The sequence below is a fragment of the Bison bison genome, unplaced genomic scaffold (genome assembly GCF_000754665.1).
Source record: "Bison bison bison isolate TAMUID 2011002044 unplaced genomic scaffold, Bison_UMD1.0 scf7180017863790, whole genome shotgun sequence".
In the NCBI taxonomy this organism is placed as follows: Eukaryota; Metazoa; Chordata; class Mammalia; order Artiodactyla; family Bovidae; genus Bison; species Bison bison.
Genome location: NW_011494362.1, coordinates 407,276 through 426,791, shown reverse-complemented (window position 1 = coordinate 426,791; position 19,516 = coordinate 407,276). Strand labels below are relative to the sequence as shown.

Below are 19,516 nucleotides of genomic sequence, written 5' to 3'. Positions count from 1 at the left end.
TCTCAAAAGTACTAGCTAATAAATCTTTTTTTTTGGCCATACCATATGGCTTGTGGGGTCTCACATCCCCAACTAGGGATTGAACCAGGCCACTGCAGTGAAAGCCCAGAATCCTAAACATGGGCCACCAGGGATCTCCCCTAAAAATAGAAACATTGTATCAATTTTTAAAAAACACAAGGTCTTTAATTGTCTTAATAGGGAAAACAATGGTAACCATCTTCTTGCAACTTTTCACATAAAGGCTCAAATTGCTATAAATTAATCTTCACTGGGGCTTCTTCCCCATTACAGCCAGGTTACATGGCTCTTTGTCTTTTGTATTTTCATCCACTTACCAGTTCTCCCACCTTCTAATCAGTAACCATGTTTTACACATTTAGTTATCAATCCTAGGCACTGAAGCATCCTGCAACTTAAAACGCCTAATTCAACTGCTTTAGCAAGACACCTTTGCGTTATAATCCCTTTACTAGACTTTAAGATTGTTAGCAGAATATAAGAATATTCTCAAGCAGAAATAAAGAGCAGGGCTAGTTAATAAGCCCAACTCCCATTTCAAAATCTAAGAGTGAGGGATCATCTATTGTCTCTTTCTGTCGTTTTGTTTCCTTCACTCTAGTCTGCCAACTTTTTCTTAAAGGGTCAGATAGCAATATATATGAAACCATTTAAAATGTAATCATGTAAAAATGTAAAAGACATCTTAGCTCACAGGTTGCTGGCCAGGTTTGGCCCATGGGATTTTGTTTGCCAATACCTGGTCTGTTCTCTCCCTTTCTTGCATCATTTGAAAGAACAACATAATGCCCCTTTCTCAAAAAAAGGAGTGATTTTCCTGTCTAATGTCATACTGTCACAACTTAATTAGTTACTTGCACTAGACAAAAAATACCCCACACACTGGCTTATGAAGAATATTTTATTTATGTATTTGATATCTGTACAGATGTCTCTGTCCTCATCTTTATCTCTGTATTATTGAACTGCAGAATTCCTAAACGATGAGATTTGTATCTGTTTAACTCAATTTGTATACTCTTGGCAGAGCACAAGCATCAAATGGACATATTTCAATAATGATAAACACAAGAGAAAATCAAATATAAGTCAACAAGAGACATAAGAAAAAAAGCAGATGAAAACACAAAATTCCTTATTTTAGGATTATGCTATACATTAACTTGTAAAATCTACTACTGTAAGTTTATGTATGAGATTATATTGACTTTATTACTTAAAATGGGAGAAAGTGTAGTGAGTCACAGGAATAAAATACAAAGTAAAAGTAACAAATAGTTTGGGCTTTTAGACTAAAAAACAATGATCAGTGAGGAAAAACAAGAAGAGGAATGATACAGACTTTCATTTCACTACACTGATTTTTTTCTTCATGTTTTTTAAAAAAAGATTACCTTTTTAGTCTTATTTGGATTGATTGGAAACGGGCAGTAGACTAAAGAAACCATCGATACAGCCCATTAAAACGAAAGGAGCAAAAGAACAATAACCAAACCATAGCTGTAGGGTCACTGCTAACGTGGCAGCATAGACAGAAAAAAGCACAAAGGCCACACTCTGTCCATGGCACCCTCCTCAATTCAGGGAGACGAGAAATGGCATGGAACACACCCCACCCACTTAATCCAGAAAACTTTAAATCTCCATGACACTATTGGAAAGGTTAACAGGTTTAGCCGGTATTTAGCACAGCCATTTCATGGCAGAAAATACATGGGGTGGTGGTTTAATCGCTAAGTTGTGTCTGACTCTGTTACAATCCCATGGACTGTAGCCGGCCAAGCTCCTCTGTCTGTAGAACTTCCCATGCAAGAGTACTGGAGTGAGTAGTCACTTCCTACTCCAGCAGTGAAAATATATACTTAATGACAAGTAGACAAAGTAGTGACACTGAGGAGTGTCACTCCCGTTACCATTCGATATTGAAGTGCTGCCTAAAGATATTTTATAAAGTAAAAAGTGTTCGAAGTTTAATTTTACAAAAATCAACACCATTAAAACCAACATGATTATTTGCTACTCATCCAATCACTGAGGTAACAATATTATAAAAATACGTAAAAAAATTCTAGTTTCATAATTACCAGATATGCTAATTCCCATATAGCTAGTATAAATTTGAATATTAAAAAAATAGTTTTGTTTGCTTAAAAGCACGTGGTTCATTTGTCATTTAATATCAGATAGGTATTTGCTATCTTGAAGTACCAAAAAAGTTACAAATAAAAACGGCAATGTCTATACTCTGGGTTTCTTGTTGGGCATATCCTGAAGACTAAACTTTGGAATTTCACCAGAAGGAGCATATGGAATTCTCTTTGAAGACACCTTCTTGCCAATTGTTTCAATCTAGAGGAGAAAAGCAAATTGTTAACAATACCTAAACGTAAAACTTGGTCATATAGTGAATTAAGGGTTAAAATCTAGATGATTTTTTTTCTTTTTAAAGGCAGAAAAGTTTCTCAGGTTGTGTGGGTTGCTGTGAAAGACCTTTGGTTCCTTCCATATTTTTTGTTTCTAGAGTCAGTCTACATTCCCCTTTTCATATTCATATCTAGACATGCTCCTCTCGTTCTCAACACCAGACTCCCTCCAACAGAATAGGAGATTACATGCCACTGTGGCTTTAAAAGCAGATGTGAAAGCAATAAACAGCCCAGATTCCTGTTAATTCACATTCTTTCAAACTCTATTCTAATGTCTTGTTTCCCTTATTCTAAAAAACTTGCATAAGTTATAACAGCAGAGTTTTTAGAAGTTCAGGCTTCAGAGTCTGAAAGGTTCCAGTTGGAATCCTTACTGATAATCGCTGATACCTAAACTCTCTAAGGTCTTTCTTCCTTGTTCGTAAATGGTATTACCCACCTACCTCGAAGGACTGTGGTAAGGATTCAATTAGATAAAGTGCTCAGGACAGTGTCTGGCATATTAAGTCAACCTTCAATAAATCAATAGTAGTCAATTTTCATTTTGCATATTACATTCAAAACTTTTCCCCCTCTTTCCAAAGTTATCAATATTATCTTTAAAGACGCTGTTTCTTTAATAATAGTTTATCTCCGCTCTACAGCAGAGATAAATATACTACATAATTTTCACAAATGTATTTTTAATTAAAAAGGACATTTTTAATTAAAAATATTTATGCTGACTCATACCACAAAGGGCTTCTGCTTTGTTTACTTATTTATTTGGCCAGGTCTTAGTGGCAGCACTCAAGATCGATCTTCATTGCTACATACAGGATATTTAACTGTGGCATGTGAACTGTTGGTTGAGGCATGTGGGATCTAGTTCCCTGATCAGGAATTGAAACCAGGCCACATGCATTGGGAGTGTGGGGTCTTAGTCACTGGACCACCAAGGAGGTCCCTCTGCTTTGTATTACTCAATTGTCTTATTTAATGGCTTATAAATTCTCTTTATTTAGCAATTCCAGTCTAATAGTTTTTTTAACCCTTACTAGAAATAGTTAATTATAAGAGCTCAAATTCATTTTAAATATATATATATGTCTTTGCATTTCTCCTCTATATGAGTAAAACAGCAATGAGAGAAAATGTTTCTGTGCCTGCAAATAATGTTTAAAAAATAACGCTGCTAAATCATGACTGGGAAAAACAGTCCCATTACTCACTAAGGAGGGGTTGGATAGAAGAGTCCCCAGGGTCTTTGATGGAATGTGAACTGACAAGGATGTCATCTGATTTGTGTTGCAAGTTAATCTCTCATGAATGAGGAGTGGGCACTGAATTATAAGAAGGATCTTCAATGAGTCAGTGACAGGTTAAGAGAAACAGATCAGATATTTCAAACAGGGAACGAGGCCTTATCAGTACCTCTCCCAGACAGCTGGTGCTAAGCAGACACACACAGCCGACTCGAAACACTGCCACGCTCTGCTCTGCTCTGGGACTCTGCTGACAACAATCTCCTGGCAGATTTCTTTATCCTCCCAACCTCCCCCTTGGGGCCCAGACTCCATGTCTGCTGAGGAAATGGAAAGTGGCTCTTTCTTCTTAAACCTTTGAGGCCCCTGGTAGAACTGAAGTGGATGCAACATAAAATGTATTGTGCAGCTTTCTGTCTGCTCTCCAAATGTTCCATAACTAACTGACAAGCTTTGAATTAAAAGAGAGCCAACACCACTGCAGCTCCCATACTTTTCCTTTAGACCTCTCACAGCACCAGCATAGTGCTAAGCACTCAGAGATAGAGGATCCTAAACCAACATGGGACAACTATAGTATTAAAACATTTCTATAGGAATAAATGACCTGGCCTCTGAGGGGGTCAGTGTGGTGCGCAGTGTCACAGAGCAGCTTTGGAGGCTCTAGAAAAAAAAAAAAATTTAATGCATACACTTTCTTACTTGATGTTTATACGAGGTAGGGTGAGGCACATCTTGCCGCTATAAACTTTGTAAGAGAGACCAAACTGAATGACCTTTAGGTTATGAATTTGAGGAGGGAGTGGAGTATTTCACAAATACCACAGAGCCTTCCCAGAGAACTGACTGACATTTTCCCAGAGTTATGTTATTGCTAAATGAGAAAATATTAAAATCATAAAACTCACAGCCAGGGATTTCCCTGGTGGTCCAGTGGTTAAGGATTCACCTGCCAGTTCAGGGGACGTGGGTTCGATCCCTAATCCAGGAAGATCCCACATGCCGAGGAGCAACTAAGCCTGTGTGCCACAACTGTTGAGGCCATGTTCTGCAGTTACTGAAGCCCACGTGCTCCAGAGCCTGCGCTCTGCAACAAGAGCAGCTGCCAAAATGAGAAGCCCGCACATCACAATGAAGACCCAGTGTAGCCAAAAAATAAATGAAAAAAATTAAAATGAAAACACTCAAAGCCATTTTAAAAAGCACACGACCAAACAAATGAAACAAAACCAATTCAGGATGATGCTTACCTGGAAGCCAATGGTTTGTAGCTCATTGTGGAGCCCGTCCAGGACACGTCGTCCGTCAAAGATAAAGGCTGGTTTCAGCATTTTTTTATGAATGCGTTCATAATCCAGTTCCTATAAAGAAAGAACCAGAGAAATAATTAGAGCATATACAGGCACGCATACTCCACCCCAAATGCTATTAGAACACCTCTAAAATTTTCCTTAATCTCGCTTCCGTCACTTCACCTTAAACATGTCCCACTCAGTGCAAATCACAACGGCATGGGCACCATCACATGCTTCATAGGGATCTTTGGAAATGGTCACGAGCCGGGCCACTGTAACAACCAAAAAAACTGGAGTAAGAGAGGAGTGATTTGAGATTCTGCATTTTAACACTAGGACTGCAGGAGGAATTGAGAGTCTGACAGAAGTGGAATGGTCTGGTTGAAATATGAGTGGGGGTAACAGTGAGGGGCCTGGAGTAGTCCCCAGTCTTGTCCCAGAAGCATCCCCTTATAATCTCTGGGGCTTTTTAAAAGAATATCTTGGGAAAATCGTTACAGTAATCTACTTCATTACTTGATTACTAATTAGTAATTACATTACTAATCTACTGGATTACTTCAAATCAAAGTTGATGAAGCAATGTCTGAGAGTTTAATTTTATTTATTTTTTTTTTGAGAGTTTAATTTTAGAGAATTGAGATTGAAAAGAGGGGCCTAGCAATGATAAAAATGACAAAAACTGAACAACCAAAGGTTTCCAGAGAATAAATAAGTTTGGGAGCCCAAACTCAAAATGACACGTGAGCGACAAAGCCTGACTTACCTTGGTCGTCCTTTGAAACTCCTGGATGAGAAAGATCCACAACTATCTGTTCTCTTGGTACTTTTGGATCATATATATGGAGGTGTGCACCTTCATCCATCAAATATTTGCTAATATATATACTAGATGACTCTCTGAAGGGAAAAACAAAACCCAGCTTTGCTACGCTTCTGAATGGCATATATTTTAATACCTATGGAATTTAATATACAGGTGAGATTCTATTTCTTGTGAGGATATGAACGTCCACTTTTTTACTCTTTATACTATACACATACATGTATTTCACATATACAGCTACCATCAAAAAAATCAGGACGAGGAGTTAAGATTCTAAAAATGGTTGAAGTATTTGAAAGAATTAATACCTTGTATCACCAGTGTCCTTTTTGAAAGCAAACCCCAAAATAGCTATCTTCTTATCTGTCACTGTATTAAACAGACTGTCTATGATCCGGGAAGCAAACCTCCTTCTCTGGTAGTCATTCATGTCTATAACCTGAAAGGACATGTACAGTTATGCAAGGATCAGTTAAAAGAGGTACAGCCTGTGCATACACTGCTTATAGCTTTGTGGTTAGTACTCTTGTATGAATACAAACCTTATGAATTAACAGGAGGCAAACGTTACCAACCTCTTTAGTATCCACAGATTAGAAAAAAACAAAGAATTTTACCCACTCCTTTCCTTTCCCACTCCTCCCCACCCTGAAAATTTTAAGTTGCATTTGGTTTTAATTTTACATGCATCAGACTGGGATGGATAGTGGGGAGCACAAGGAAATTCCAACCCCATTTGAGGTCTGCCATGAGGCCAGCCTAAAAAGGCACATAGAAAATAGTGTTCTCCTTAGCCAACTTCTCCAAACCCTAAGGGAGCAACTAAGCTCCAAAGTACTCGCTCATATGCTTAACCAGATCCCTCATCAAAACTGAGTGTGAGTAGAAAGAAGATAGAGAACAGTAAAACCACGTGCAGAGCTACAGTTGCCTCCGGATGAACCATAACACCATGAACATTTGGAGAAATTTTTAACTAAGTGTTACCAGTAAAGTCTCTGATCATCTAATCTGTTACTCTCCTAAGAATTTATAAACAAACATCATATTTGTGACCAGTAAAGTCTCTGATCATCTAATCTGTTACTCTCCTAAGAATTTATAAACAAACATCATATTTGTGACCAGTAAAGTCTCTGATCATCTAATCTGTTACTCTCCTAAGAATTTATAAACAAACATCATATTTGTGACCAGTAAAGTCTCTGATCATCTAATCTGTTACTCTCCTAAGAATTTATAAACAAACATCATATTTGTGACCAGTAAAGTCTCTGATCATCTAATCTGTTACTCTCCTAAGAATTTATAAACAAACATCATATTTGTGACCAGTAAAGTCTCTGATCATCTAATCTGTTACTCTTCTAAGAATTTATAAACATCGTATATTTGTGACCAGAGGAATTTAAGGAAAGCCTTTTTTTAAGGCTCTAAGCTTCCAGAAGCCATCTCAGAGTCTGAGAGCTTGGGAAATGAGCTCAAAGCTTTAGAAAAATCAAGCCTTTTTTTTTTTTGCCACATAGCTGCAAGGCATGTGGGATCTTAGTTCCCCAACCAGGGATCAAACCTGTGCTCCCTGCAGTGGAACCATGGAATCTTAACCGCTGGACTGCCATGGAACCTGGAAAATGAAGCCTTTATCTGCATTTTCCCCACAATGGATAGTAACATAAAGCCATTACACTAGATTGAGTGAAATGAACTTAGAAGTTTATATTTCTCTAAAAATGCTCATTTCCTTACTTTCCTACTCACTGCTGAAATCTGAAAAATTATAAACCTGGGGAAAAAAATATTTGGAAAAGATACATACACTCACTGACTGGTATCTTGAGCAAATTACCTAACACTGTTAAGCCTCAGCTTCCCCATCTATAAATGCTGCTGCTGCTGCTGCTAAGTCGCTTCAGTGGTGTCCGACTCTGTGCAACCCCATAGATGGCAGCCCACCAGGCTCCCCCGTCCCTGGGATTCTCCAGTCAAGAGTACTGGAGTGGGTTGCCATTTCTTCTGGGATAATATTAATGATGAGAACTAAGATACTACATATAAAGTGCTTTAAAGAGTGCCTGGCACAGAGTTAAGCACTCAATAAATGTTAACTCTATTTCCAGTTTGAGTAGGATCTCCAATTTTAGCTCTGTGAATCTCAAAGGGATAAAACAAATATCAACACATGCAAACCATTTGCAAGCATAACAATAGAGGTTCTTCTTTTACTTCTATCTTATGCCTTTCAAGATGAAGAACTACAATTAAAAGTTCTTGCTTTACATAGGGAGCAAATTTTGTTATTAAAATTAAAAGGAATACTTGTTTATCATAAACTTTCATCATAGCTGATTACCAAAACAGACAATTTATAACACAGAAGCTCAATAAATAAACCTAAAATGAACAAACTGAATATAATAATAATTGAGTTCCTGGAAAAAATTAATACTCTCAAAAACATTTGACAGAAAAATATGACATGTTTTAATCAGAAGTTAATCATAACCCGTTGACTATAAATACCTGCTGCCAATAACGAGCTACTTCAGGCAAATTTAGAGCCTCACAGAGATAAACCAAATTCAGAACATCCTTTTGAAAGCAACTCCCACCAAAACCTGAAGAAAGAAAAAAAAAGACAATATTTTCATTTGGAACTGCACAACTAAATCATCTTATAAATTTCTGTATCATACTAATCAGAAGGCCTATGCTAGGATTTTTAATAATAAAATTTGAATGTGGGAAAATTAATGAGTTTATAAATTATGTGAAATTTGCAAGAAACTAATCAACTCTATAAATAATTTCCTAATAGTTATAAATAATTTTAAATAATTATAAATAATTTAAAATAATTTTCTAACTTAAGTTTTATTGTGGCTACATTTCTATTTTTTCCCTCATTAGCTGGTACAACTGCTCCACATCTCTCACTCTAAGATAGAGCTGGCAAACTTTAACATTCCCAGTGAAAAATATTTTAGCCTTTGTAAGTCATGTAGTCTCTGGCACAACTATTCAACTCTGCCCTTGTTGCTCAAAAGCAGTCATAGACAATATGTAATCAAATGGGCATAGCTATTTTCCAATAAAACTTTATTTACAAAAACAAGCTGTGGGCCAGATTTGGCCTGAGGACTGTAGTCTGCCCACCGCTGTTTGAGTGCAATGCAGTATACAGTGAGGGTTGGCATGAGCTTTGAAGTCAGACACACCTAGCCACTCACTAGTTGTATGACTGAACACCTTACGAAAATTCCCCCAATCCTTAATCAGCAACACTTTTATATAACAGGTTATAAATTAAGATATATAAACAGCTGTTTCAGAACTTGTTGTATAACATGCCTTCAGGAAACAGTAGCTATTTTTATTAAATGGTCACTAGAAGAAAATATCAGAAAGACAGAAAAGGCCAGGAAATCAGTACTGAAAAATGGCATAAAGCCCCAGAAACATAGGAAGTGCTGCCAATGGCCCAATCTGTAAAAGACTCTTTTTACCTTTACATCAACTTTATTAATTTAAATCCAAAAGTATAGGCAGTTCTCATTAAACTCAGTAGTTATATCCTATAAATTTGCCACAAACACTGAATTAGCAAATACTGAAGTGCTGCTTGTAGGTAAAATACAGCATTAGGTTCCTGTGAGCTTCTGGTAATGTTTTTTGTCAACTGATCAACATAATCTTGTTTTATGTGTGCTTATACTTAGAGACACCTTATTTAAAAATATTGTTGACCTTCATTAACAATGAACTCAAAGACAACAGCACTGAAGTGAAGCTTATCAAACCACATGTATTTTCTCTGTAAGGCACATGATAGTTTGCTGACACTTTGGAACACCAGAAAAAATTTCAGCAATATTCTTGAGGGCCATTTTAAACAGTGAAATCACAGGGGGGGAAAAGCACCAAAATGCAAAAAATATGGTACTAAACAGACCACAAAAACAGCAGACATTTGCAGTATGTGAGCTAAAACAAGAAGGTAAGAGTATTGCCTTATTCAACCTCAACTGGAAATGTATGCGTTGGGTGACTCAAATTTTATGCTGCTGTGTTAATATCTGCAAATGACCATATGAATATTGATGTTGGGTTACAAACACATTTTAGCAAGTAGGCTAAATAATTCACAAATATGGAATACACAAATAATGAAAATATTTCACTAAGGTCACATTTGCCACCTCATGCGAAGAGTTGACTCATTGGAAAAGACCCTGATGCTGGGAGGGATTGAGGGCAGGAGGAGAAGGGGACGACAGAGGATGAGATGGCTGGATGGCATCACCGACTCGATGGACATGAGTTTGAGTGAACTCCGGGAGTTGGTGATGGACAGGGAGGTCTGGCGTGCTGCGATTCATGGGGTCACAAAGAGTTGGACACGACTGAGCTACTGAACTGAAATGACTGATCAGTAGGAAAAGCAAATGATAAGGAATTTTTTCCTATTGCTTCAGTAAGGTGTTACATGATTTCTGATGTGACCTAAACTTATTCTACCTAAATGTTTTAACAAAATATTCATATATTTCTTCTGAAACACTGAACCATGTTTATATACTAATCAGTCACTAATTATTAAACAATATATGTAACTATTGTCTCACCTAGAAAGTCCCTGATAAGCTGAAGGCTACATGTATAATGAAATCATTATTTTAAGGGTGTCAAGCAAAGGCTTCCTTAAAGTTAGAGATCTACCTAAAAGAACCTACTTGATGTATAGAGAACTTTCAACTTACCAACACTGGCTTTCAGAAATTTATTTCCAATTCTCTGGTCCATTCCAATGGCTGTTGCCACCTCTTCTACATCAGCTCCTGTTGCTTCACAGAGGGCACTTATAGAATTAATGCTGCTGATTCTCTGGGCCAGAAAAGCATTTGCTGTCTTTAAAAAATAAATAAATAAAAGGAAGAATACGATGAACTAAAATAAACATTTTATATAATCTGCATTATATTTCATCGAGTTGATGCAAATTACTGAAGGAGATATGAAAGTTTCTGATAGGTTCAATCTGAAGAGGCAATGGGTGGGTTGGTTCAGAAAAATGTTTTAAATTAGAGAAGAAAGGTGATTAACAAAGGGTAAAAAGGGACTTCCTTGGTGATCCAGTGGCTAAGACTCTTTGCTGTCAACGCAGGGGGCCTAGGTTCAATCCCCGGTCAGGGAACTAGATCCCACATGACACAACTAAGATCCCACATGCTGCAACTAAGACCCCGTTCAGCCAAATAAACAAATATTTAAAAAATAAATAAATAAAGATAAAGATTTAAAAAAGAGAAAGTAAAAAGAAGGGAATGAGTGATTTTTAAAATTAGTATTTTAGTACACTCTATTTTCTTTTACATATTCTAAAATATTTTATACCTAAATATTTGATCCCATTATGAAATTATTTCATAATATACAAGAATATTATCTTCATAAGCATATCTTTTATTTAAAAAGTACCTAGGTAGCTTATCCAGAGAAGGCAGTGGCAACCCACTCCAGTACTCTTGCCTGGAAAATCCCAAGGATGGAGGAGCCTGGTAGGCTGCAGTCCATGGGGTTGCAAAGAGTCGGGCATGACTGAGCAACTTTACTTTCACTTTTCACTTTCATGCATTGGAGAAGAAAATGGCAACCCACTCCAGTGTTCTTGCCTGGAGAATCCCAGGGACAAAGGAGTCTAGTGGGCTGCCGTCTATGGGTTCGCACGGAGTCGAACACGACTGAAGCGACTTAGCAGCAGCTTAGCAGCAGGTAGCTTACCAGGGTTAAGAGAAATAAGTCCTTGGCTTAAATTTAATAGAGAGTTGAGTGCTACATACTAACCAGTTTGGAAAGTTCTGAAGACCAAGTATTAGTGGTGAGGATCTTTTCTCTGGGAACCCAGTGCTCATACACAGCACACAGTGCTTGCACAGCTCTCTGGCCCTCTGGGGTTTCATCTCCTCCAATCAGTACTCTGTCTGGGTTCTTCAGGTCCTTGATGGCCGTTCCTTCTGCCAAGAACTCAGGGTTGGACAGCACCTAAAATCCCAATGCAAAGCAAAGTTTTAAGCTAGAATTAATTATGGACAACTCAAAGTACTGATATTTACATAAGAAGGTCAGATTCTAATGCTTCCTTTTTCATACCTGTAAATTCAAGTTGGGTTTTGTGTTTGCATCAAATATTCGACGAATACTTTCTGCTGCCCGCACTGGGACTGTGCTTTTCTCAGTCACAATTTTGTACCCGTGTGAGTTTTGCACAATGCGTCTAGCACAAGCTTCAATATACTTCAGATCTGCTGCACGGCCTTTTCCCATTCCATAGGTTTTGGTTGGTGTGTTCACCTGATGAAAGTATACGGAATTAAGAACAAAGTATCTGTGAAATGTTCACTTATATCAAGATATACCCTGGACCATCAACTGACTAGTCAAGTGGGAAGTCAACATCATCAGTAGCCCTGGTCTCACCCTCTCTTAGTTCCATGGAAATAATACATTTTATAAATATAATACCTCAGGGAACAGCTTGAAGTTCCTGGAGAACTCACTCATTACATTTCTACATTTCTATTGAGAAGCTACTATATATGTGTCAGAGTCAGGATTGCAGGATAGGCAGGGTCTAAGCTAAGACTAGGCTTCCCTCATAGCTCATATGGGCTTCCCTCATAGTTCAGTTGCTAAAGAATCCACCTGCAATGCAGGAGACCCTGGTTTGATTCCTGGGTCAGGAAGATCCGCTATAGAAGGGATAGGCTACCCACTCCAGTATTCTTGGGCTTCTCTTGTGGCTCAGCTGGTAAAGAATCCCCCTGCAATATGGGAGACCTGGGTTCGATCCTTGGGTTGGGAAGATCCCCTGGAGAAGGGAAAGGATACCCACTCCAGTATTCTAGCCTGGAGAATTCCATGAACTGTATAGTCCATGGGGTCACAAAGAGTCGGACATGACTGAGTGACTTTCACTTTCACTTCACTAAGCTAAGACTGGAGATATAAAGATGAAGGAGACTCCAAAAGGAGTTCATGGACCGAAATGAAATATAAGTTCTCTCTTACTTCTTCTCCTGATTATATGAAACATATTATCCTAGTCTTTAAAAACTAAACTTAAAACCCCTTTTACTCTCCTTTTTTTATAGACCTATATCAATAAGTTTTTATAAATGTCTGCAGGGTCATTCACAAATGCTTTCTTGGCTATTTAGAACTAGAAGTTATCTAGCACCTCCAGGATACAGAATACTATGCAGACAAAGACTATCACATAGAAAGAAAAATAAACCATGAGTTCAGAGTCCAGGCATTTAGTTTTGGCTTAGCTGTATCATGTAACTGTGAGGAAGTATGGCTGCCTTTGTCTCAATGACCTCATTGGAAAATGAGAATGACACATTCTCTAAAATCTAACTCATGAGTTTCATAACATTCACATAAAAGTGAAAATACTCTGCGAAGTCCAAACTTCTATATAGGAATACTTTTTGAACCAGTATGTAGCACCAATTTTCTTCTCTTGACAAGCTTATAACTTAATGGGAGACCAAATAAAAGAATGAAACCAAAATAAATCAAAACATGAAGATTTAGATGAGGTGTGAAAAGCATGAGAAAAATTTGTTTATATGCATGGAACAACTTAGGAAAAGACTTAGGTATGGAAGTCAGGGTGCGGTGGCGCACAGAAGGGCGAAAACGACTGATAAGACAATGTGAGACACGCTGGACATGAGGGATGATCAGATGGTTTCCCCAGATAAAGGAGCTCTAAAGGTAACAATTGAAAACTGATTCCATAGCATGAAACTATTCCTACCTGGAATTCGCCTAAAAATAATTTGGGTAATCTAGGATGGGAGAGAAGTATAAAAACTGATTGGGGATTTCCCTGGTGGTCCAGTGGTTAAGACTCCATTCTTCCACTGCAGGGGGTGTGGGTTTCATCCTTGGTTGGGGGAACTAAGATCCCACATACCCCGAGGAGCAGCCAAAAAATTATAAAAACAAAAAACATGAATGACCATGATGACTGTTGACAATGGAGAATGCATACGTAGGGGTTCATTATATTGTTGGTTCCATCTTTTGTATAAGTTTGCTATTTTTCATAATGAAAAGTATACAACAAGCACAGTTTTTTAAAAAACTGATGCAGAGAAAAATGGAAGCTAGATAGGAGTCATACCACAAAAATAACTCTAACAGGCACAAAAAGCAATAGCTTGGAAAGACTCAAGGGAGTCAAGGGAGCTCAGGCACTGTATAATCAGCTGTCTTTGCCAGAACACACTAAGGTAAACTCTATTCCCTTAAGAATAGATTATTTTTTTTAAATTTCTTTTTCTTACAGAAAAGTCCCCTATTCCCATTCTAGGCTGTGGTTATCCAAAGGTTGGGACTAAGGTAACTTCTTGATTTTCTCCAAGCATCTAGATCCTCCCAAATAATTTCTCCTTTTCTATGCCTCTACCCTAACCTTCTACAAGCTTGAGCAGACGAAGGATAGGTGAGTCACAAAACTGGCACCAGTTCCTCTGAAGTAATTTTTAAAAAGAAAGACTGAATTCATAGTACAGTTTCACCAAAGGTTTCATTACTACTTTCTCCTGGAGTTCATATTTCTTCACAGTACTGCTTTTGCCTCGATACACATAATCAATTCAACATCATCTCTACTCTATGGACACCCCTGGTGTTTCTTTATCTCATGGAACCCAGTCCAAGCTCATATCACTGGCTTTCCCCTTACTCCATTAGACTATAAAGGTATTAAGTCATATAACACCCTAGCTCAGCTACCACCTGGTGATAACTATACCATCACACACAGAATATTTGAGTCACCAAAACAGCAAGAAAAAAAGCTACTTTGGTTCACATATTGGATTACCAGAGTGTATTCCCAAGCATTGATTCTACTTTTTTTAATTACAAAGGTACAATAGGTAAGTTCTATTATGAACTGAAGTTATTTATGGATTAGCCTAACAACCTAATCAAGATATGCCAAGTTCCAAATAATTAATTTAAAATGATTTTTGGAATATAAATTCATCTAGATAGGAGATGGGTGCACAGTTGCAGCAAACTTTACCTGATTCTTTTTACCGTACCTACACCAAGCAGTGGAACCAAGAAACAACGAAATACATATACTATCATCCTAGGTGCTCACGTGTGCTCACAAGTTATCAACACTTCCTAATTCTAGATCTCAGACTAGAACTTTCTCTGAACTTATTTATTCAAGGATCTGAAATGATCAGAGGATCATAGAGTTTGGTGAAGTGTTAGATAAAATTAGTGAGAATCAAAATTCAACTGGACAACTTTATACTAAGTAATGCTATGGCTTAATGAAACTGGATTTATTATTAAAATACAATGAAACTTCTATACAGACAAGAATACATTAACTCATACAGCAAAGGAAAATACTTACAGAAATAAACACAAGATCAGCTTCCTTAATGGCATCATCAATATTGGTAGAAAAAAATAAATTTTTTCCTCGACAGGATTCTACCACTTCTTTTAGGCCTGGCTAAAAAGAGAAAAGAAAAGAAGTTGCACATAAATTTTACCAGCCAGATGAGATAACCCAATAGTATAGAATTGCATTCATTCAGGGAAAGGTCATGTTGTAATTTAAAGGTCTAGATTTGCTCTCAAATAACACCTCTGTAGAAAACTCAAAGATCAAACTGGTACCAAAGGCCATCTAATGCACATTACGTACATAACAAACAAAGCAAAACTGAACTTGAACAATTAGAGCAGCAGGTCAACTGAACACATTTCACTGTTGACCATGTTCCAGACTATTTCATAAGAGTTAACAGTTAACACCAAGTATTACATCATGATCAGGAAAGTCAAAGTCTTTTGTGATTTCAAGCAAACATTTGATTTTGCATCGTCATTATGAATGCGGGTTTACTCCCATGAATCCAGGTCATAGAACACAGGCCATTCAGACTAGGTGTGAAATAGTGGATTTACATTTCACATTTTACAATATTTACACATGCGTAAGTTTATAATTTTTCTAAGTCCTATTATAAGAAACATTTCTCCAAAGAAGACATACAGATGGCTAACAAACACATGAAAAGATGCTCAACATCACTCATTATCAGAGAAATGCAAATCAAGACCACTATGAGGTACCATTTCACACCAGTCAGAATGGCTGCGATCCAAAAGTCTACAAATAATAAATGTTGGAGAGGGTGTGGAGAAAAGGGAACCCTCTTACACTGTTGGTGGGAATGCAAACTAGTAGAGCCACTATGGAGAACAGTGTGGAGATTCCTTAAAAAACTGGAAATAGAACTGCCTTATGATCCAGCAATCCCACTGCTGGGCATACACACTGAGGAAACCAGAAGGGAAAGAGACACGTGTACCCCAATGTTCATTTCAGCACTGTTTATAATAGCCAGGACATGGAAGCAACCTAGATGTCCATCAGCAGATGAATGGATAAGAAAGCTGTGGTACATATACACAATGGAGTATTACTCAGCCATTAAAAAGAATTAATTTGAATCAGTTCTAATGAGGTGGATGAAACTGGAGCCTATTATACAGAGTGAAGTAAGCCAGAAGGAAAAACACCAATACAGTATACTAACGCATATATATGGAATTTAGAAAGATGGTAACAATAACCCTGTGTACGAGACAGCAAAAGAGACACTGATGTATGGAACAGTCTTATGGACTCTGTGGGAGAGGGAGAGGGTGGGAAGATTTGGGAGAATGGCATTGAAACATGTAAAATATCATGTATGAAACGAGATGCCAGTCCAGGTTCAATGCATGATACTGGATGCTTGGGGCTAGTGCACTGGGACGACCCAGAGGGATGGTATGGGGAGGGAGGAGGGAGGAGGGTTCAGGATGGGGAGCACATGTATACCTGTGATGGATTCATTTTGATATTTGGCAAAACTAATACAATTATGTAAAGTTTAAAAATAAAATTTAAAAAAAAAAAAGGAAAAAAAAGAAAGAAACATGTCTATCAAAAAAATTACTTTCCCATATAATTTTTTAAGTTGATATGTTATACTTTCATTTTTATTCAGTTCAAGAAATTTCTCTTTTTTTGTCTGTGTGGCATGCAGGATCTTAGTTTTCCTGACCAGGATCAAATCCTTGCCCCCTGCAGTGGAAGTGTGGAGTCTTAACCCTTGGACAGCCAGGGAAGTCCCTGACGTCACCAATTATAGCAACTGTTTCCTTATTTTGACTAGGTTCTAGAAAATTAGAGTAAAGGGTTATTTTACAGAGAAGATCTAATTCAATCCTATATATAATCTTCTGGACTTCCCTGGTGGCTATCTTCTAATATTTAAATTAAAGTAACCTAAAATCAAAGCAATGCAGAATTTATAGTAAGTCTTAATAAGACTTCAACATGAACAACTACATTATTCCATTAAAATCAATGGGATATTTGTAGATATCCAAAACAAATGCAGAAGCAGTTTATAATATAGGTTCTACATCTTATTAGGTTCATTATGTAATTGTCATAATTAGTATTTCAAATTTATATGGTACTTTTTAATGGAAAAACTCAAATCCTTTCATAGGTTAAAATTAGCTTTTGTTTTATTCAGAAAAAGCAAAGCAAATTATCCAGTTTGGTTTTTTTAGAAGTAGTTATTAAATGGCTTTTTTAAATGAACAAAATGAACATTAAAGTAATAACTACTTAATAAATACGGTAACACAAAATGTTTTCATTGTTAAATATTAACAGAATCTACTATTCTGTTCTCTGAGTAAAAACATGAATACCTTATTACCAAGTTTTATCTGATGGTCATTACTATTTCCTTCTTAGGCAGTAAAAATGCCTAATTTTATTACTGTAGTTTTGACCCATAAAATATAAACTTATAACACTAACCACTGGACAACCAGGGAAAAAAATCACAATGAACACAACTCTGTGGACCCCAAGTACACTTAGCTGAGTTTTTCAATGTAGCTTGGTAATACTTTTACTTGTCCTCTCATTCTGAGATTACTGCTCCAACCTACACACAGGTTCTTCAGAGGATTGTACCTCCCACGTTCCAACAACTGAGATTGACCAATCTTCCAGTCACTTTTATTTCCTGTTCCCACCAACTAAACAGTTTCTTTATCCATTCTTATTTGCATGCCTGTGTGCTCAGTCCTGTCTGACCCCAGTGACTGTAGTCTGTCAGGCTCTCCTGTCCACGGGATTTTGCTGGCAAGCATATTGGAGCGGGTTGCCATTTCCTCTTCCAGGACATCTTCCCAACTCAGAGACCAAACCCTAGTCTCTTGAACTGGCAGGTGGATTCTTTACCACTGAAACACCTGGGAAGCCCCATCCTTGTTTACTTCCCTCCAATTTCTGAGAAGGGGACTTTCAAGGCCAATTCCTCTTCTTGTGCTTTTGACCTCATCATCTTTGCTATTTTTCTAGACTTTATTCCATCAGTTAGCTCCTTTCTTCTTATACTTTTGACCTTTCCTTCTCTATGTGATTTGTCTACCTTAGTTTATTAACATGCTTGATTCTTTATCAACCATAGGAAAAAAATATAAATTAAAAAAAATCGTCTTTACCCCATGTCCCTCTCCAGTGACCACCATCTTTATTTCCTTATTAAACTTTTTAAGAGTCATTCCTTTTCTACACTCTTACTTCTCCAATCTCCTACCACTTGTAATTGTTCTTGTAAAAGTTGCAATGGCCCCCATAATATTGGATTTCAAGAATATGTCTCATCTCTTATCCCCCCTGTATCTGTCATAATTGACAGCTTATTCACTCAGCAAATACTTGTCAAGCAGTTACTGAGTACTGGCCACTGTGTTAGTCACTCATAATCAAGACATACTTCTTTATGGAGTTTGCACTACTAAAACTCTTCTGGCTTTTGGTTCACCTTCTCTAAACTATTCTCCTTGGCTTCCCTAAGGCACTTCTTCCTCCACCCACCATCAAACATTGGTATTTTCCAGGGTTCTGCCCTTGACTCATGCTCTATTCTCACTACAGGTCCTTCCTGAGAGCTAACCTACTCTGATTTTACTGCTGCCTGCATAATATATTTTTTTAATACCTGGATAATCTTAACTTTACATCTTCAGACTTGGATTCTTTTTTTTCTTTTTGGCCATGCCTTGTGGCATGTGGAATCTTAGTTCTCCAACCAAGGATTGAACCCAGGCCACGGCTGTGAAGGTGCCAAGACCTAAATCACTGGACCACCAGGGAATCCCCCAGCCCTAAATTCCGGAATATCATTCTAGATTCATTCCTCTCCTTCATCCTTTTATATAATCAACAGTCAAGTCTGATCATTTTTCTTTCTAAATATTTCCCTTGGGAATTCCCTAGTGGTCCAGGGGTTGGGATTCTGAGCTCTCAGTGCTGAGGGCCTGGATTCAGTCCCTGGTTGGATCACACAAGCCTCAGTAGTCAGTCAGTTCAGTTGCTCAGTCGTATCCAACTCTTTGTGACCCCCTGGACTGCAGTACGCCAGGCCTCCCTGTCCATCACCAACTCCTGGAGTTTACTCAAACTCTTGTCCATTGAGTCAGTGATGCCATCCAGCCATCTCATCCTCTGTCATCCCCTTCTCCTCCTGCCTTCAATCTTTCCCAGCATCAGGGTCTATTCCAATGAGTCAGTTCTTTGCATCA

The 19,516-nt window shown here is 37.7% G+C and overlaps 1 protein-coding gene across 2 annotated transcripts in view; it reads right to left on the bottom strand.

Annotated features, from left to right (window-relative positions):
• Positions 1–908: 908 nt before the first annotated feature.
• UGDH (UDP-glucose 6-dehydrogenase) overlaps positions 909–19,516 on the bottom strand; it is a 34,194-nt gene continuing 15,586 nt past the window's right edge. For both annotated transcript variants that reach the window (XM_010833567.1, XM_010833568.1), the window contains 10 exons: positions 15,261–15,362; positions 11,960–12,160; positions 11,654–11,851; positions 10,570–10,717; positions 8,333–8,427; positions 6,121–6,251; positions 5,753–5,886; positions 5,167–5,258; positions 4,942–5,052; positions 909–2,370 (listed from right to left, as the gene is read on the bottom strand). In XM_010833567.1, coding sequence (XP_010831869.1) covers positions 2,260–2,370; positions 4,942–5,052; positions 5,167–5,258; positions 5,753–5,886; positions 6,121–6,251; positions 8,333–8,427; positions 10,570–10,717; positions 11,654–11,851; positions 11,960–12,160; positions 15,261–15,362 — 1,323 coding nt within the window. In that variant the 3' untranslated portion in view covers positions 909–2,259. The remainder of the gene's footprint in view (positions 2,371–4,941; positions 5,053–5,166; positions 5,259–5,752; positions 5,887–6,120; positions 6,252–8,332; positions 8,428–10,569; positions 10,718–11,653; positions 11,852–11,959; positions 12,161–15,260; positions 15,363–19,516) is intronic.